The sequence below is a fragment of the Clarias gariepinus genome, chromosome 17 (assembly GCF_024256425.1).
Source record: "Clarias gariepinus isolate MV-2021 ecotype Netherlands chromosome 17, CGAR_prim_01v2, whole genome shotgun sequence".
Taxonomy (NCBI): Eukaryota; Metazoa; Chordata; class Actinopteri; order Siluriformes; family Clariidae; genus Clarias; species Clarias gariepinus.
Window position 1 is genome coordinate 21,198,775 of NC_071116.1, and position 21,231 is coordinate 21,220,005.

General features: G+C 36.9%; 1 protein-coding gene across 1 annotated transcript; it reads right to left on the reverse strand.

The window, feature by feature from the left end:
• Positions 1–14,640: 14,640 nt before the first annotated feature.
• LOC128545444 (GTP-binding protein Di-Ras2) lies at positions 14,641–17,552 on the reverse strand. The gene is made up of 2 exons (XM_053515710.1): positions 17,445–17,552; positions 14,641–16,026 (listed from the first exon to the last, which is right to left on the reverse strand). Exon 2 carries the CDS (start codon positions 16,009–16,011, stop codon positions 15,412–15,414), a length of 600 nt encoding a protein of 199 aa, XP_053371685.1. The 5' UTR covers positions 16,012–16,026; positions 17,445–17,552; the 3' UTR covers positions 14,641–15,411.
• Between the last annotated feature and the right edge of the window lie 3,679 nt (positions 17,553–21,231).

Here is a 21,231-nt window from a genome sequence, read left to right on the forward strand (position 1 = left end):
TTTTAGGATGAAATGCTTTACTAACCTTCTGTTTGTATTTAATTATATTGTGGCTCGCTCTCTGTGTGTATCTCTCTTTTGTAAGTAATAAATACAGCATTAAGCTGTAATGATATAGCCCACATAAAACCAGAGTCAGACAGAAAAGGAAGGCTGTAAGATGAGCCCCGAACCACCTCTCATCTCCACTCAAGATAAAAACAGCAATATGAAAAGGATATATTAGGAACTGAATAGTGAAGCTATGTGCCGCCCACAGAGAAACTCTGAATATCCGATGCTTTCCCAAAATTCTTTCATTTCATGAACAGAAAAACTCTTATTCTTAGATAAACTGATTTTAACAGCTACAGAAATATGACAAGATTAGAATTCCTGCAAGGCAAGCCATCCACATCGGATAATTTAACTCATAACAAACATGGATTGCTTTGGATTTTTTTGTGAACTCGGGTATAACAGCATCAGCAATCATCATAAGAAAATTACACAGAAAGGTATGAAAAAGCAGCACCTGCTCTGATTTATTTCAAGCCCAGACTCGAAATTCTGATCCCACAGAAAAAAGCCAATACAGCACTGTCAATAACCGGCCATGATAGAAAGGTATCAGAACACCCTGAAGCACCGGAAGCCAGATATTGAGGTTAAGGTTGTTGGTCTGGCCTCCAAATTCCCCAGATCTCAATCTGGCTGATCACCCATGGATGGCACTGGACAAAAAAGACTGATCCATGGATGCCCCACTCACCAACCCACAGCACCTAAAGCATTCTCTGCTTACGTCCGTGTGCCAGACATCAAAGCACAACCCCAGAGGTCTTGTGGAGTCATGCACCAAGGGGCCAGAGCTGCCCCAGCAATACAATGGGATTGTACACAATATTGGGCTTAATGTTTTAATGTTATGGCTGATTGGTGTATGTCGTAAATAATAAATTAAATATTATAATTTAATATAATATAATAAAAAAATATGTACCCCCGCCTTGTGCCCTAAATCTTTTGTTATCTCAGGATAAGTGGTATAGAAGAGGAATAAATGAATGAATGAATATTACGGTGATTGTACCTTTACTTTAATTGGTTTCTGACTTTTTGGACACTATAAATTTAGATCTTAATTTGGACTGCTATTTTTAGCCACATGTCCCTGAAAAGACTGATAAGACACATGTGGAAAACGTTGGTGGGTTTAATAAAAGTTAAGCCAATTATTTATTCTATTATTGATGCCTTAAAATTACATGTTTGTCCGTGTACAAATTGCACAAAATAACAGATGACAGGTTTCAAACGGGTTAAAACTTTCCTATTAACTATATTTGGTACTTTTCTATTTAATATATTTGTATTTTTGACGGTATGCACCCAGTAGAGCATTTGATTATTTTATCATTTAACATTTACTGTATCATTTGTGTTTCTAAGATTATGTGATATAAGACATTGCCCAACTCCTGATAATCTCACTGATTTTAACTAATGTTACATTCAATATTCTTAGAATATTTACAGTACATATACATACTTTTACATTCACCTATTAATTTATATGGTCTAAAAGCCATGTTACATAGCAAGAAGGCAAAACAAGTTTATATTTATTAATTTTTCCTAGGATGTGCTTGTGTTTTGTACTGCGTGGTTGTAGCCTCCCACTTAACATCATAAGAAAATGCGACCGCCTGAGCTGTCAGTTTTAGCATCTGTGTACTCTATATTTTTTGTGTGCATTTCTTTCTTGTAATATAGATCAGTAAAAGCACAATAGTTTGCAATTTAAAGGCAATAGTAGTAAAGTCACATGATCTATCATACAAAGACACAGCCACTGACTTCTTTCATCATCATCATCATTATATATATATATGTGCAAAACTAGTACAGCTGATTTATTTTATAAAACTGCACAAATCTGTGTCTAAAACTCCTGATCTAAACAATGAGTTTTCACTCCAAATACTGACTGTTTATTTTATTATTCTTTATTGCTCTTTACAGAAGTTTCTTTCATGCAGAAATGTTTTCAAAAGCATCTTTGGCTTATGCCATATTTTTGTATGTGCCCAAGAATTTTGCATAGTACTGTAAGGAAAACAGCTGTCAGGTTTTACTGAGCTTGCTGGAGAATATGAGTTCTTCTGTTTACTTTGTCACACTCGCTCCTTTCTATTTTTATGCAAATTCCACGCGCATACATTAGAAGAGTGATCAGATGACTTGCATAGTCCTTCTTTGCTATGAAAATGAACTTAATCCCAAAAAAAACCTTTCCACAGCCTTTGATTGCTGTCATTAAAGGACCTGCTGAGATCATTTCAGTAATCGTCTTGTTAACTCAGGTGAGAATGTTGACGAGCACAAGGCTAGAATCATTATGTCAGGCTGATTGGGTTAGAATTGCAGACATGACATGTTAAAAGGAGGGTGATGCTTGAAATCATTGTTCTTCCATTGTTAACCATGGTGACCTGCAAAGAAACGTGTGCAGCCATCATTGCGTTGCAGAAAAATGACTTCACAGGCAAGGATATTGTGGCTACTAAGATTGCACCTAAATCAACAATTTATAGGATCATCAAGAACTTCAAGGAAAGAGGTTCAATTCTTGTAAGGCTTCAGGGCGTCCAAAAAGGTCCAGCAAGTGTCAGGATCGTCTCCTAAGAAGGATTCAGTTGCGGGATCGGAGTGCCACCAGTGCAGAGCTTGCTCAGGAATGGCAGCAGGCAGGTGTGAGCGCATCTGCACGCACAGTGAGACGAAGAGTTTTGGAAAATGGCCTGGTGTCAAGAAGGGCACCAAAGAAGCCACTTCTCTCAAAAAAAAACATCAGGGACAGATTGCATCAGGGACAGATCTGCAGAGTGTATGGTGAATGGACTGCTGAGGACTGGGGCAAAGTCATATTCTCAGATGAAGCCGCTTTCTTATTGTTTGGGGCATCTGGAAAAAGGGTTGTCCGGAGAAGAAAAGGTGAGCACTACCATCAGTCCTGCGTCATGCCAACAGTAAAGCATCCTGAGACCATTCATGTGTGGGGTTGCTTCTCATCCAAGGAAGTGGGCTCACTCACAATTTTGCCCAAAAACACAGCCATGAATAAAGAATGGTACCAAAACACCCTCCAACAGCAACTTCATCCAACAATCCAACAACAGTTTGGTGAAGAACAATGCATTTTCCAGCGCGATGGAGAACCATAAGGCAAAAGTGATAACTAAGTGGCTCGGGGACCAAAACGTTGAAATTTTGGGTCCATGGCCTGGAAACTCCCCAGATCTTAATCCCATTGAGAACTTGTGGTCAATCCTCAAGAGGCGGGTGGACAAACACAAACCCACTAATTCTGACAAACTCCAAGAAGTGATTATGAATGAATGGGTTGCTATCAGTCAGGATTTGGCCCAGAAGTTAATTGAGAACATGCCCAGTCGAATTGCAGAGGTCCTGAAAAAGAAGAGCCAACACTGCAAATACTGACTTCTGGCATAAATGTCATGTAATTGTCGATAAAAGCCTTTGAAACGTATGAAGTGCTTGTAATTATATTTCAGTACATCACAGAAACAACTAAAACAAAGATCTAAAAGCAGTTTAGCAGCAAACTTTGTGAAAACTAATATTTGTGTCATTCTCAGAACTTTTGGTTTCGTAGGTACTTCAACCAGTTATCTTATGTAGTAAATCATATTAAAGCATATTATTCAGGGGCCATGATAAAATATTCAGCAACTAAACTACTGTAATAGGAAGGATACAGTATATCCTTAGTATTGACCGACTGTATTAACATTTATATGTTTTAATTCATTTTGGACTATGAATGAGTTAAAAATTTTTAACTGAACAAAGTAATTATAAATGATATGCATGATATGCATGTTTTGAGTTTGTTGTATCAGTGTGTTATTATAATGAGCCTCTGCAGGATCTGAGAGTGAATCGCTGAAGGCTGTTAATAATAAGACACCTGTTCTTTTAATCAGCATAAAATTACAACATTTAATTCAATGAACCCGTAAACACTTGTAGAGGACAGAGTTTTTAAAAGACAATATTTGAGTTGATTTTGGCTGACTTTCTATCACATTAGGCATCCCTCTTTCTCCCTCTCATCACCCAGAACCCCCCCCCCCCAGTTTTGTCCTGTCTTTCTGCCCTTCTCTTGCCCCTTCTATCTACTTCCTCTGTCATTACTCCTCCTCCACATCCAGGGGCCTGGCTGCCTCCGTCTCCATGACAATTGTTTGTCTCCCTCCGATCGTTATGAGATGCAGATCCTCTGTGGAGGAGTGGATGTACAGCCTTATCGCCATCACCCATCCAGCAAGCCTGACCCACTATTTCCACTTACCCATCCCAAAACAACTACAGCCATGATAACACAGTGCCACCCTTTCTTTCTTGCACACAAATTATTCATGATGACATCAATAATATTCACATCAAATGTGTTGTGAGTATAATGCATGTGAAAACTTGCCTGAGCTCAGAATTTTTTGCATGTCAGTATATTTACAGTTGCAGTATTTTAGCAGATATGTAGAAGTAACATTTAAGCATCTACAGTATTGGAAAAAAATAGGTGAATCTCCAAGTATACCATAATACAAAAATTTCTGTTTATGGAAGGTGCCAGTAATAGTAGGACCAGTTGAGCAGTGTACAAGAATCAGACAGAGCGTGGTGCAATTTAAAAGAGGCATAAGGTAGTTGAGTGCTGGTCAGTTTTGACTTAGTAAGGAGGCACCAGCGTTTTAAAACTAATATGTGCAGCTATGGGAACACAGTGGCGTAAGCACAGTATGATGTGTGCAGAGACAGAAGATGATATCTAAGTGTTGTCTAGGGTAATCAAAAGATTCTGACATGGGGATAAGTTGATTGAGGTAAATAGCAGTTGAGGTTTGCTAAGATTCAACTTTAGCTGATGACCTGCCATCCATGATAAGATATTTGCTAGACATGCTGAGATCTGAACATAAACATAAGTGTTTTGGGCTAGGCAGGGGAGATAAGATGAGAGTGCCATTCATATTGCATTAATATGGAAATATTAATGCAATATGAATATATATGTGAGGATATTACCTCCCCACCAAAAGACCAAGAGATCGAGACCGAGAATATAGGAGACAACAGAGGAGGACCAAGTACCAAATCTGGTTGTACACCTCTGAAAAGTCTGCATGATGCAATTGTAGAGCCCCTCCAAGTCACCTGATATGCCCAACCCCCTAGGTACTAAGCAAACTACTGTCAGCTGTTGAGGAAGATGAGGATTCCTGACAATTTGGCTGATCCACTGTAGCAGCATGGAAATTATCAGTGACAGACACAAGGCCAGTTTCTATGGAATGAACTGCCTTTAAGACAGACTAAAAAGAGTGAAGTGATACCAGACAGTAGTGGTTGATGTCTGGGGGTCTAGGAATCCAGGAATAACCCTTTATATGACCATATTCAATGGTGTCATTAATGATAGTAATGATGAACCAGAGGAGGTCTTATGAGATGGTGTTAAGGTGGTCCTCAGTGACCATGAGGTAGCATTACAGGACACCATGACTTGCAGGATCTCTTTAGTTCTGCAGGGCACAAGCGCATCCACTCACACACTATAGGCAAGTTGGAAACGCCAGTTAGTCAAATATTCATGTCTTTGGACTACGGAGGGAAACTGGAGGAATTGAAGGAAACCCAACAACCAAGGGGAAAACATTCAAACTCAGACCCATAGGTGGGACTCGAACCCCCAACCGCAGAGAAGCTGTGAGGCCCCAATGCAGCCCACTATGACACCATGCAAGCATTACTCAAATATACTGTATATATACAGTTGTTATTTACATTTTTCAGTTTGCTCATGGTCCACAAGTCCATTTTTTTGTCTCAATGTGGCTTAGTGAACCTTGCCTCTGGTCTGTGTGCATGTTTACATGTTCTTCCTGTGCTTTGTGGGTTTCATCATGCATGTAGTCTGGTTGTCATTTGCAAATTGCTTGCAGTGTATGAGTACAGTATGTGTGTGTGTGCTTGGGATTGCAAGAGGTTAAAGTCATAAGTCATTGCAATCAAATATCAGTAGTGATTAGGTTTGATGACAGTTAATGACGCAAAGAAGAAGAAGAAGACTTTTATTTAAATAGTTTAAAATAGGATTACAGTATTGGAGTAGAACTGGCACAGAGATGTACTGTATGTTACATCATAACTGAGGTGTTTTGTCAACTTGCGATTGTTTGTCAACAAGTGATTCCTGATATCATAAAGGTTTATAATAACTTATGTCAGTTATAAGCAAGGCCTTATGTAGGTGTAATGAATATTATGAATGACACACTTAATTAGGGTTTTTCACTACTGTGCTACAACACACCTACACTATTTAATGTTTTTTACTGGTTTTACAGAAATGTGTATCTTCTGTTATATATTGGTTTTATGGTGAAGTAGTGGTTAGCACTGTGGCATTGTGGCCTTGCACCTCCAGGGTCAAGGGTTCGGTTTTCACATCGGGTCTGTGTGCGTGTAGTTGCATGTTCTCACCGTGTTTAGTTGTTTCCCCCGGGGACTCTTCAAAAATTTAAAAAACTCTGGTCTTCCAAAATTGCCAGGAGTGTGTGAATGAGTGCGTAATGTGAGTGTGCATGTGTGCTCTGCGATGGATTGGCACCCTGTCCAGGGTGTACCCCAAATTTTCCTGGGATAGTCTCCAGGCTTCCTGCCACCCAGTATAGGATAAGCAGTATTGAAGAATGAATGAATAATGATAATTTACTAAAGATAATGCTTTGCTAGTACTGACTTCCCCAATGAAATATAAGTCAGTTCCTTTTGTACCAAATAAAACAAACAAAAAAAGGAATATACTTGGAATTTATCGCTGATGCAAGGTTTGAATTGCCATATTGGGAATGAGATGTGTTTTGTGAATCACTTTGATAAGCACTGTGATTTCAAATGTATCCTCAAGCCACTTACAATAGCAAAGCATCCATTCTAAATGTGCTTGATACTCATTTCTGCTTTTCTGTCTCAATGCGCTCTTCTAAAAACAAATAAATTGGCGGAAATTAAACCGAACCTTCATTTGTAATGAGAAGTGTTGAATTGGAGAAAATTTAAATAAGTAAGATTAATGCAAGCATAAAATACTGGAAATTAACACACCAATAAAAGGACAAACAGTCTCTGTATGGGTCTGGCCTTTGAATTATTCAAATCAGATTAAACAGAGGGGGCGAATGGGTGAAATGATGGAGAGCTATTGTTGTTGTTTTGACACTGAAGTGGCCAGACCGGCATTTACAGACAGATTTAGTGCTTTGAGACACTTGAGATTTGCCCTGTGGATACACTGGAGAGTAATCGAGGGCCTAATTAGCACGCTCTGATATGGATTTGGTTACCATTTGTGTGATTTAACATGCTGGACCAAATAAGAGAATGTGCATGAATTAACTGAATATGTGCCAGCAATGACACATAGTCATATTTAATTCAATTCGATTTGATTTTATTTATATAGCGTTGTTAATAATGGTCATTGTCTCAAAGCAGCTTCACAGAATTAAATGACAATTATGGAAATATGTATGTGATGGGGGAAAATTGTGTAGAAATCATACTGCTCATGATGTCACCATATTGCAGAGGGCGATGGAAGAATAGAAAGAAACCTTGAAAGGAACCAGACTCAATATCCTCCCATCCTCCCATCAACAGACACCCATCCTCATTTGGGTCATAACAGACATCAAGAACTGTTTTTCAGACATACTCTATGTTAGGCAGCTGAAAGTTCAATATAACAGAAGATTAACATGGAGTCCAGGTCCGGCACCAGGATGAGTCAGACGGAATCCAGCTGGAGGTGGTCCTTCTCTGGATGCCCCAGGATCCTTGCAGGGTTGGCCGCTGTCGAGAAACCGGAGTTTTGTGATCCTAAGGAGTGTGGTGTATTGTAACGTGTCGGAAGACTGGCTAGTGTATCAGTCCATTGTTATATCGATGAGACTATGAACAGTTTTTGTACCCTTAGACCTTATTAGAGCAGTCAATTTAATCTACAGAACTTTACTGTCATTTCTTTATCATCTATAACTGAACCGTAATCAGCCAAGCACATCAGTTATGCAAGTTAAAATATAGACCAGTAAAAAAATTTATTACATTAGGTTAAAGGAATGGTGTGCTGGGCTGTTTGTTCCTTTGTGTTGCATTGCTAACAAGGAAATCCCAGGAGGCTAAGAGGAAAAAACAAATTTAACCACGAAACCCCTAACATATATCAGTGGGTGGTATAGCTCCTTGCTAAAATAAACAAAAAACATATACAGTACATTAGATTGGATGAACTGGTATTCGTCTGTAATTTGCAAAAAAAAAGTTTACCAATGCTTGCTTTATATTTTTATGACAAAATTGACGTAAAGATCCTCTCTGCAGTCTAACCTCTGACAGGCACGCAAGATTCACCCTGAATGAGATGCCAGTCCAACACCAAGTATACACACACATACACATGTATACACACACACACACACACACACACACACACGGACAACAAAGCTCAGAATCTAACCAGGGATTCAGTTAGTTATGCATCGGTCCTGAAGTAGTAGGCTAGGGTTAGGGTTGATTCTTACATACAGCAATTTTTTTTGTCTGTTTTTTCTCCTTTCTTTCTCTTTTGTTTTTGTTGTAAAATATTTGTTGCTGCTTCTTTGACAATTATTTTTATTTTATTTATTTAAAAATTATTTTTTTTAATTTATGTTATGGTATATGGCACATTGTGTTCTGTATTGAGTGTGATTTGAACTTGCGTTTTTAATAGTTTATTTGTTTTATTATTTTATTGTGTGTGTGTGTATATATATACACACAATACAATACAATAATAAAATCAGTAGCATTAGAATAGTTAAAAATGAGACTATAAACAGTTTTTCTACCCTCAGGAATATTAGGGAATTCTCTTTAAGCTACAGAATGTTACCTTTTTTCTATATCATCTAAACGGTAATCAGTAAGTTAAAACCATCGGAATGCACTTTGCTTAGAGTTTGTAGCAAAACACTAATTTACTGTATAAACAAAACATTTATTACATATCCTTCATGTTTGTGCATTAATGAGTTAATCATGTAAAATAATGGTGTTCTAGAATTTGTAAGGTTTAGTCTAATACTTCAATATAATGTAATCATTTAAATGTTAGAGGTGCAAGTGACAGCATGTCAAAACAACTCTAAATGTATCTAAAATATAAAGCCAGAAATTGAACTAAATGAAAACCTATTTGAGAGCTGAAAGGGCTGTCTCTTATTGCTAAGCCAAATGATCAGGGTATCTAAAAGAGAGCGGAATTCCCATCACTAGACCCTGGAGCTGTGAGGCAGTGCTAAACAACCATCCCAATGAGCAACTGTGAGCAACTGCTGTAAAAAAAGATCTGAGCAACATCACAGTATGTATCTTCTGGTGTTACATAACTGATTGGTTTCTTTTTGTTTTCTCTTGGCTAACAAGACCAAGGCTTATAAATTCACAATTGATTTAGAGCAGCTACTAATCACTTCATTAATTTATGCATTATTAATATTAATTTATATATTGATTGTATTTTTTTGTAAAAGTTGGTTCTATTGATTTTACTATTAATCATTATTGTTTTTATTCACATTAAACACATTATTATTATTATTATTATTATTATTATTATTATTATTATTATTATTATTATTATTATTTACATACTTACAAGCTATCAGACATAGCTCTTAAAACCCAAATGGTTTTAGTCATTTTGTGGTTTTAAAAAAAAAAATAGACAGTATATAGGGTTCAGGATTGTGCAGTATAGAGTGACATATCCTTTCTTTCAGCACAACATGATGCAATATAATGAACTGAATTTTATTTCAACTGCACAGAAATATTAGAGAAAAGAATAAAAAGATAGGTTACATAGGCAAAGTAACAGTTACACTGATCACATGTCCTTTATGGGTGTTTTCGGCTGTTTCTATGATTTAAAAAATCTTATAATAATAATAATAGGTTCTTTTGAAAAAAGTTCTACATTTTTGCAACATTATCCTCATATTCCGGTATAAACTGTATACTCTCTCTCTCTCTCTCTCTCTCTCTCTCTCTATATATATATATATATATATATATATATATATATATATATATATATTATTTTCTTTTATTTTTTATAATTTTTTTTTGTCATTGACCCACAGTATGCTGTTTTCCTGGCACTGATCTGTTCTGCTTACATCTTAAGGGTTTTAAATACAATTCTTTCTTACATGGGTTGTATTTTCAAGCAAGAAAATGTTCTTTTGTACTCATAATCACTCATTTAGGACCATTTTAATTTTCAAGCCATTAAGTTTTTATATAAACTACTAATCTTTTGACCAAAGTAGCACAAGATGATGTTTTCAGCTAAGCCAGGTAAAGACCATAAATATAAATGGTCATGGTACATGATGATTCAAATGCCTAATTCAGTCAGGAATATTATGCATAAACTGTTTCTTACATTTCCAAAATGACTGATTAGAAATCAAAGTACATTAATATGATGTGTGCTTCCATTAACATTCAAATGTGTTTAAGTTTAAGCAAGGTTATATATCACGCCACAGTGTAAGACATAACACAGTCTGACTAATAGCCTGTAATGAAATTCGTTGCAAAGTATTTTTATTATTAACTTGATAAAGTGACTATAAAGGCAAAGTAGGAGTAAATTAGTTTTTTTTTTGCATCCTGTGTCATTTCCCCTTCAGTGAATTATCTTTTTTTGCTGAGTGTATTTTATGCACATTTGCACTAAACAAAAACAGAATATAAAAACCACTGGAAAAACAATATCCCTGACTGAATGATGGTTATTAATCACTAAGTATCAAGTTGTTCTAACATATGCGTTTTCCTAGATGTACATGGCAACACCTATCAACATGTAACAAGCTGTTTGTTTGTGATATGCAGGCCTGTTTGACTCCAGTGTATATCAGGTTGAAACATCTTTTACACTGCTCGTTGTGATGCACTCAGCTCCAATTCAGGCTTCACTAAAAGAAACCCTCGGTCATAAAGGGGGTTGGAAACAAGCAAGCTGAGTGAGCACTGGCAGGTGCTCCATTATGTCATGTAAGCCACTTCACTCTACAATAATGAGCCACGTATGCTGATTAGTCATATTTAATAGCACAGCTACACCTCCCCCAACCCTGGCCTCTGGCTGTCTTTTATTAACATGGTCACACTAACTACGGTACTGGCTGTCTGAACAAGGATGTGAAGAAGCTTCTAGAAGGTTCTGGAATGAACAATTCACATGGGTTTGGTAGTCCTGTAAATGACATTTGAATATAGAATTGAGCTGCTCAAGGATGTTTCCCTTTTTTTTTTATTATAAAAGATTTTGGATGGAATTAAAACATACATTTTCTGCCTGGTGTAGCCAGCCATCATATTACCATCATATACATTTCAGATGATATAAATATTTAACATAAACACAAATGTTTACATTCTGTTCCTAATTTAAATATTTTATTATACCACTATAACATCATCTTTGATATGTTGATATTAATAGTGTATATAAATACACTATTTTGAAGGTGAGTCAAAAATTATCCGCACTTCGCTTCTATAAAAACGTTTGTCTTATCAGCGCTTCCCGTTCACGGCTGCTGTCTTGAGTCACTGCTGTGCAGGTGTGAATGTAGTACTTCAGTTCATTTGAAATTATAGTGTAAGCAAAAATGGATGCCCTATATTATGGTTTGCACAAAAGAAGATCATCATGCAGAGATTTATTGATGTTGTTTGTGGTCTGAGCGTGTACCTGGTGCTGAAACATCTCACAGAAGAGCATAAACAAAAGCATCTAAATATCACTCACTTATCTTCTATACCACTTTATCCTGTATTTAGGGTTGCGGGGACCTGGCGCCTATCTCAGGAGGCTTAGGGCACGAGGCGGGGTACAACCTGGACAGGGGGCCAATCCATCGCAGGGCACACACACACACACACACACACACACACACTACGGGCAATTTGGAAACTCCAATAAACCTAACCTGCAAATCTTCGGACTATGGGAGGAAACCCACCAAGCACAGGGGGAATATGCAATCTCCATGCACACAGAGACGGGAATCGAACCCGGACCCTGGAGGTGCAAGGCGACAGTGCTAACCACTAGTTTTTAAAGAGAATCATTACTGGCGACAAGACATGAATTCATTACTACATACAGTATGAAACGAAAACATCTTTAACCAAGGAAAAAAATTTAAAAATCAACTATCAGTTGGAAAATTGATCCTAACAGTTTTCTGGGATTCTCAAGGGCCAGTATTGGAACATGATCAGGAAAAAGGTTCAACAATCAATGGTGCTCGTTACAGTGAAATGCTTATTGACGAGCTGAGGACTAAACTTCGGTTGAAATTTTATAGGACTGCTATCCAGGGGCGTTGTGATCTTGCATGACAGTGCACATCTGCACACTTCTGCACACTGTAGACACTCTGCACAGAGTTAGTGTTAAGATGTTAAAGCATCCTCCCTAAAGTCCTGAACTCGCTCAATCAGGCTTTAACCTGTTTGGTCCCCTGAAATCCGCCCTACGAGGATAAAAGTTCACTTTGCATGAAGAAGTGGAGACAGCAGTGCATTCATGGTGCGAGACTGGCTCAGTCTAAGGCATTTTTTAATGAGGGAATACGAAAGCTTGTTGCCGTATGGACGAAGTGTATTGAAAAGCAATAAGATCATGTCGAAAATGGAGTATTTGTCTTTTCTAAAAGTAAATTTAAACAAATTCTACAGCCAGAGTGTGGAATTTTTTTCACCTTGTATATATATATTTATTTTTTTTTTATTTTTTTTAGTCAGTCTACTATGCATGAATAACATTTTAAAGAAACATTTTAGCAGTGGTCAAAGAAGAAAGTCAAGGTACAGAATGAAAATATTAAATATGATGTTCAGTTCACATCAAATCAATAATTTTCTACACTAATTTTCTTTTTATATAGTCCGTACAAGTTTGCATATGTATGCACTATATATGTTCAATCATTTTATGCGTCAGCATTTTTACAACAAGTAACACAGTAAGTGATCTGGATTCAGGATGAAATGCAGAGCTATATTTATTTTCAGATTTATTTACAGTAATATATAAACTTGTAGGCACACATGATGATTTACAGGCAGTTCATTAAAACAATATTACATTATTTTATACCATATTCAATGTACAAATCTGTCATAACAAACAACAGGTTTTGTCAACTTCATCAGTGAGTCTATGATCATTCCTTACCTAAGTAACACATACCATCAACTTTTACTGGCACTTTGGTGCCTGTAACTAAAATGTTATATAGAGGATATATTTAACTACTGCAACAGCATTTAGTCTAGTGTCATTCTTTTACTTTTTGTTACAGCCATACTAGTGTCATTCCTGTGACTACATATCACTGAAATAAACATCACACTGTATGTGTAAAGAAAGACAGCCAAAGCAGCAATATGTAAATGCTAGCTGTAAAGCCAGTTCCTATCATTATTATTACAAGACCCATCATGCTAAATCTATAAATATATATTTATCCTCTCATAAATGTTAGAGAGAGGCTATTTGACTCTAGGCCTATGGGAAACATATCAGGGTGCTTGTTAATTATGGTGCATGGTTTTGTTAGTTGGTTTTGCGCAGTCGTTATGAAGCGCTGTCCTGCTGATGCAAGAGTCATGCAATCCTGCTGTAAAGCTTTATATATAGTTTATAAAATATTATCAGTTTCATGAGACCGTTCCAGTTAATCAGTCAGCACATGCTCCAATTGCAAAGGCCACTTTCTGATTTTATAAAATACAATAACATTATTTTTTTGTTAAATGTACTGACCTTTTAAATCCACATTCAGTAACAAACTCAGAATACTGGCACGCAAGGTTATTATCCCGCCAAATGAGGTATCCAGGATAAAGCACATCTGCCTTTTTTTTTTATGAATTACTATTTTTAAAAGCAATGGAGGAATTTAAGATTTATGATTTACTGTATATGCCTTTGGTAAGTGTGTCCTTGATGAACATAAACACATGGGTCATGGTTGATAACTCAAGCTTGTCTGTAAACACGTTGAGTACTCTAGGTTTGGAAATCAGCATCTATAACCCTTAAATAAAGGCACTGACTCAAGCTTATTGATTTGAATCAAGTGAAACGGACATATCTTCGACAGAACAATATCTGTCTTTGGTAAGATATGTGTTAGAATATACTGTATGCTGTTCGTCATTTCTTGATAAATGCCCATCTAGCTTATGAACACCGTTTGGTAAAATTTAAAGACATGACATTCCTATTGCTGTTATTTTCTGAGATTTCAGGCAATAAGGCCTAATTTGGAAAAGTTCAACTAAAGGTATTCTGTGTACACTATTAAATAATAATGATAATAATAATGATAATAATAATAATAATAATTATTATTATTATTATTGTTATTATTATTATTATTAATAATAATATTTCAAAATGTAATATTATTGTTAAAAGAAAAATCTTTAGATTGCTTTCTGAATTGTTGTGACAGGTTAAAACTACAGTACAAGACAGAAAGCTATTAAAATATAACTGTCAAAAGAAATGTAAGTATATGACTTAGTAAACTGTTAAAGGGTAACCTTATACCATTTAATTTGTACTGTCTGTAGAAGAGACCAAAAGTCAGCAGCTTATTTGTTTTTCCACACATTTCATTTTTTAGACCTATTCAAAATACTTAAATCAGTAACAGGTATACATATTGCTTTGTATAGCATCCATCTCATGGGTAAATTATTTGAATTGAATTGACTTCCACCCTCCTCCATACCTCCATTCTTCCAAGTCTCATGACTTTATGGGTTATTCACAGAAACTATTACTACCGGATCCTTGAGGCTTGAAGTTACTCCTGAACTTTGCTGCATGAGCGCGTGAGAGTGGTGGCAAATAATTAAACAAATGCCATCACATACTAACATCTGGTGCCAACTTGCAAGATCCAATTTGCAACAAGTTTAGGGAATAAAGTCTTTTAGAGCAGCACGGGTTAAATGCGGTGGAATTTTAAAATGGTTTTCTAAGTTTTTTTTTTTTTTTTTTAATTGACTGTCTCCGACTGGTGAACTCCAGCAATCCCTTCACTCAAAAAGTTTCCTGTTCCAGGACAAATTGTTATGATTATACGTGCAAATTTTTGTGACATGTGAAAGGTGTTGGCGGGGACTGCTACTTTGTGAAAGCTTGAATGTCCTTAGTTTTCCTCTGCCCAAATCCAGACACGTCCTCTTTTTGACACCTCACATGACAACACACTTTCCCTTAAGCTTCTCAGCCCGTTTCTGTTGCTTGTTCTTTTTGCCATCGATCTGGAGACTGACAGTTCTGCGCTTCTCCAGGTTCAGCAGCTCCTGAAAAAGCTCTTTTACGTTGTGATTGGTTTTGGCTGAAGTCTCCATAAAGGCGCATTTCCATCTCTTGGACATTGCCTCGCCATCGCTGGTCTCCACCTCGCGACCACTGGTCTCATCGTTTTTGTTGCCCACCAACATGATAGGAATACTCTCAACGTCACCTTTGATCTGGCAGATCTGTTCAAAGATGGGCTTCAGCTCCTCCAGAGACTGCTTGCTGGTGATAGAGTAGACGAGGATGAAGGCATGACCCTTGGAGATGGACAGGCGTTGCATGGCAGGGAACTGATGACTGCCAGTGGTGTCTGTGATCTGAAGAGTGCAGATGCTCTTGTCACAGCTGATTACCTGCCTGTATGTGTCCTCGATGGTGGGGATGTAGCTCTCTCGGAAAGTTCCCTTCACAAATCGCAGGACCAGGGAGCTCTTCCCGACCCCACCAGCGCCGAACACAACCACACGGTAATCGTTGCTCTGCTCTGGCATTGTTCTTTATGGAATCTATGACACAAAAATGTGAAATAAGATTATAATAAGCAGGTTTTCCATTTATCCATCTAGGACCCTCTGTAGTCCAACTAGGGACCGTGGAAACCAATGGTCGACAACGTATTTATTGCCATTTTTACAACCCCTGGTCACCATTTACACAATACAGGCAATTTGGGAACGCCAATTAGTCTAATGTGCATGTCTTTGGACTGTGGGAGGAAACCGGAGCTTTGTGCACTGGGGCATGGTCATGTTGGAATAGAATGAGCCTCCCCAAACTGTTGCCACAAACTTGGAAGCATAGCGTTGTCCAAGAAGTCTTGGTATTCTGAAACTTTAAAATTACCCTTCACTGGGGCAATTGAAATCAATAATTAACAGGTGTGGCCAAATACTTTTATCTATATAGTCAGCAGGTCACCATTCACACAAAACAAGCAATTTGGAAACGGCAACTAGTTTAAAGCGCATGTCTTTGGACTGTGGGAGGAAACCGGAGCACTTGGAGGGAACCCATCAAGCACAGGTAGAACATGCACACTACATGCACACAGACCCCAAGTCGAGCATCAAACCTGGATCCTGGAGGTGCAAAGCGACAGTGCTAACCACTAAGCCACTGTGCTCATAAGCAGGTTTTGCATTTAAAAAATGATAAGCATTGAAGATACCCTATTCTGATTTGTTATAAAGCAAATCTAGTTAGGACATCTGAAGGGATATTGTACCCAGTGGACAGTGGTCTACACGTGCAAAACCAAACCCTCTATTCCAGACTGCTGTAGGACAGAGGGGGAGAAAAAAACAGGCTGTATAACAGGCTGTATAACGCCATGCGTCAACCTACTGTAGCTGCATTAACATATAGACAGGATGCAGACCACGAGCTCCAGGACAATTTATACTCCTTAACGAGAACATCTTAAAGTTCGGTGCTGTTTTTTTCCTCCAAAACACGATATGTGGATTATATAGAAAAAAAAGAAGGGTTAATGCGAAGAAAGCGTGTTTATTCAGCAGAAACGCGGCTCATTGCTTCGTCTTATCGTTTAATGATGAGAGAGAGAGAGAGAGAGAGAGAGAGAACCAGCCCTTTGTACAGACTCATAAATAACAAGATCACTTATACTGCGCACTAGGGAACATTTTATCGCTTTGAATAAGATACCGCGTGTTTGTTTTTGGGTTGTTGTTGTTTTTTTTTTCGCAATGCACAAAGCAGTGATGCGAAAGCGCTGCTGATGCAGACAGGATGCAGGAGCGAATACAGCAAGCAAAACAGCATCATATAGAAAGTAAGTACCGCTGTCTATTTCCTCTGCATCTTTATTCCCTCGATTATACAGGGTTTCCCTTGTAGTCATTATTGTTATTAATGAGATTATTTTTGCACGCAACAAATACATGCCCCAAGTAAAACTACTCACCTTAAAACACAGACGAAACAAAAAGGTTACGTTTATGCCCCTTTGATCATGTCGGAGCATGTGATATAAAGACGTTAAAATCGCAGTTGTCGTCCTGTAAAGCTGCACCGACACTGAAAGTCCATAGGATCGCTCAGGATGACTTTTATAGACGCGGCAGCACGCGCGCGCCCGCGTGCCGCCTCTTCCTCGCTGACGTCAGGCGGAATCTCACCGCATCATAACTCCGCCCACTTTTCTCAGCAACAAGAAACCCCCCAGCGCGTGGGCTGCACCATCGGCTGAACACCTGTCTAACAACCTGCATTCTTTAAGGAAATGCAGTACTGTCTGTCATCATCACAGAGTTAATAATAAAAATAAAAGAAGTCTTCTCATGGGGAAATCCCCTGACGTCATAAAATGATAAGATTCGAATGTAAATAGTGTGTAGCTGACATGTATTCAAGTGACAGGTGATGGGGGACCCTTGCTGCATACAGATTTGTGGGGGCCTGGAGCCTATCCCAGGAGTCCCGAGTGTACATGGCAGGGTACACCCTGGACAGGGTGGCAATCCATCACAGGGCACACACACATACTGTACTGTACATGCACACATTCACACCCTATGGGCATTTTGGGAATGCCAATTAGCCTAATCTGCATGTCTTTGGACTGTTGGAGGAAACTGGAGAACCCGCAGGAAACCCACCATGCACAGAGAGAACATGCAAATTCAAATCTTTGACTCTGTAGGTGCAAGGTGACAGTGCTAACCACTAAGCCACCATGCCACCTACTGTATTAATGTACTATGTGCATGAGTAAGTATATTATTCATACCCATGTTAAAAACCACTCCTGACTGAAGCAGATATTTATTGTACTCTATAGGTGAACTTTATTTATTTATTTATTTATTTATTTATTTATTACTGCAGTATGTTGCACAAAATATTACCACTTCACTTCCACTTTAAAATTTCTTTTTCTTTGTTGGTATCTTCAAGGGCATATCTTTTAGTACATATATTGTGCTATTACATGGTAAGTTTACATACTTATATACTGTACATACATACATAATTGGCTTTTATAATGAGCCTTTAATGTGCTTTTAAGATACACTATAGGGTACACTATATGCATCTTTTCATGTAAAAAGGACCACCAGTGACAATGAAAAATACAATTAAGAATCCCCTTTTTTATTATTTGGCTGGTGAATCATCTCCAGCAGAGTAAATCCACTGAAATTGCAGGAGCTTTTATACTGTACACTTACATTTACAGTTATAATGCTCAATTTTACCACCATTTATAGTAGAAGTCCACAAATGATGTTGTAGACTAGCTTGTGAATTCATAAATTCATGTATTAAAAAATATTATTTTTTTTATAATATTTTTTTTAAACGTGGCAATGGCACCAGAAGCTACTTGTTTTGTTACTTAACATTTTTTTTAGAATGCAGGAAACCCTTATGGATGAAATACCACAGTTTATTGCTTGTGTTGTTTGTAGAAGAGAGTTTAAGCCAAAGAACAAATAATACATGGCATTTAAGACATAAATAATAATAAGTAATTGGCTGTTGGGAACAGTGGTGATCAGTGATTAGTTGTTCGCAAGAATGGTAATTAACGATTGGTCAGCGAATCATAATTAGGAATAAGTGATTGGTTATTGATAAGTATGGTGATCTGTGATTGGTCATACTCACAATCATTGTCTCTGCTGTGACAATGACTCTAATGCTATAGAGTCATTATATGAACATTAATTCTATTTATTATCGTGACACCAGTATTATTTTATGTTATTTGTGGTTTATTGTGTTTCTGTACTTCTATACATGCCTTAAATTGACATTGGGAGATAAATAAAATTCTTTCAGTTGATTTAAATTGAATTGAAAGAGAAGAATGGTAATAAGTGACTGGTTGTTAAAACAGAGGCTCTATGGTGCTTTATTAACTTGTTGAGCCAGCAGCTGTTATGTGAGCTGGAAAGAGGTTCATACTGTAGGTCATGTTAGTCATTAATGTCTGCTTAAAGCATTGTTACATTTAAAGTCACTAACAAGTCTAAATATTTTATATTACTTTATATTCTTTAATGAAATCCACTCATGGATGTGGTTGAAGGGTTTCAGACAAACGGTATGCAACGGATTGTGTGCTACACTCAGTAATTGCTCACCTACAGAGCGCAGTTAGATCTGACTGCAGTGACTAATTATTTAAATATTAGGATCTGATTGGTTACTTTTTTTCCTTGCAAATGTCTGGAACAGCATGGTGTTAAGATAAAAAAAAGCATAATAATTTTGCGACTACGCATAATTTTAAATCTAATTGCTGTACATTTAACATATATTGAGGACTGATTCTGACATAAGTCTTCTCTCTGGCTTAAATACTATTGAATTAACAACAATGTATAGACTATTTTGAACACTTTTATATAATCCACCTAGCAACAATAAGCTCTTATCAGCTTTTAACCTTAAAACATATTATTTAGAAACTGTCATGACTTATTTAGTAACTACAGTCAAAATGAGATCAAAGGTATTTAGTTGCCTGAGAGAATGTGAGAAAGAGTCTGTACCTGTAGATTCTCTCCAGGAAGTTTATAAAATCTTATTTGGTTATGAGGTTTACAGAGCAATTTTTGTTGACAGTTTCCCAGTGCAATGTTCATTTAGGTCCTTCTGGAAGAGATAAATACAGCACTGGGGATTTTGCTGTCCAGTTTAATAATCCTATGACTTCCTGGAAATTGCATGTGCTTTTTGTGCTTTGCTTGTTCGTCCAATCAGTCTTCTGATTGAAAGACTGTTGACACTGAACATAAACAAAAAGATTAATTTTAGCTGGACTTTAAAAAACTTTTAGGAACATTAAAAATGTTACACACATAATTTGTGTAAGTTAATTGTATTAAAAGTTGTATATTGTTTTGTCTCACATCACTTAACAATTTCTCAACAATGGCCCTCAATATATTCTTGCTCACCTACTGCAGTTGTAAAATGTTTAAGAGATTACACCTTATAAAAATGTAATACCTAGACCTACCAGTCATACCCACTTATAACATCATAAGATTTATTTATTCCTATGGTTATTATTAATATTTAATTGTCTAAGGGTCTAAATATCTTTAATATATTACAGTATACAGGTATTGATAGGTTTCTACCTTTAAAGCATTTTCTCATAACCTATAAGGTGTGGAACAGGACCTAGAAGCTATCATCATCATCATCATTATCATCTTAATCAACATCATCATGAGATCATGAGGAAAACACAATGCATTACAAGAGCTTGCTGGTACCTTTAGGATTTTTAATAATTTAAATACAGTTAATAATTATAAATATAATACTTTTATATTGATTTTATTTTTTAACCATTTAATTTTTTTGTAATGTAGAACCATTTATGAATGAGCTTCCAACTTGCTTTACGGAATGTTTGCAAAAACTTCAATTAAGTTACAGAAATGAATAACAAATGTTTGAAGATCTAAACCATCAACATGTCTAACAGTCATGAAGGTAATTGAAAAAAAAAATGATGTTAAATATTAATAGCAAAAAAATAAATTCTTAGACATGTATTTGATTGCATTTTGCAGCTTGTTTCTCCTATTTATCTTAAGCTGTTCTGCCCTCTATTGGTGACTGACATTTCAAGCCACTATGGTGTGTGAAGAGCTAAGGTCTGTGGACGTGAGAAATAAAATCACTTCCGGGGCCCCTCGGTCAGCCTTCAGCTCTCTAAATATAGTTTT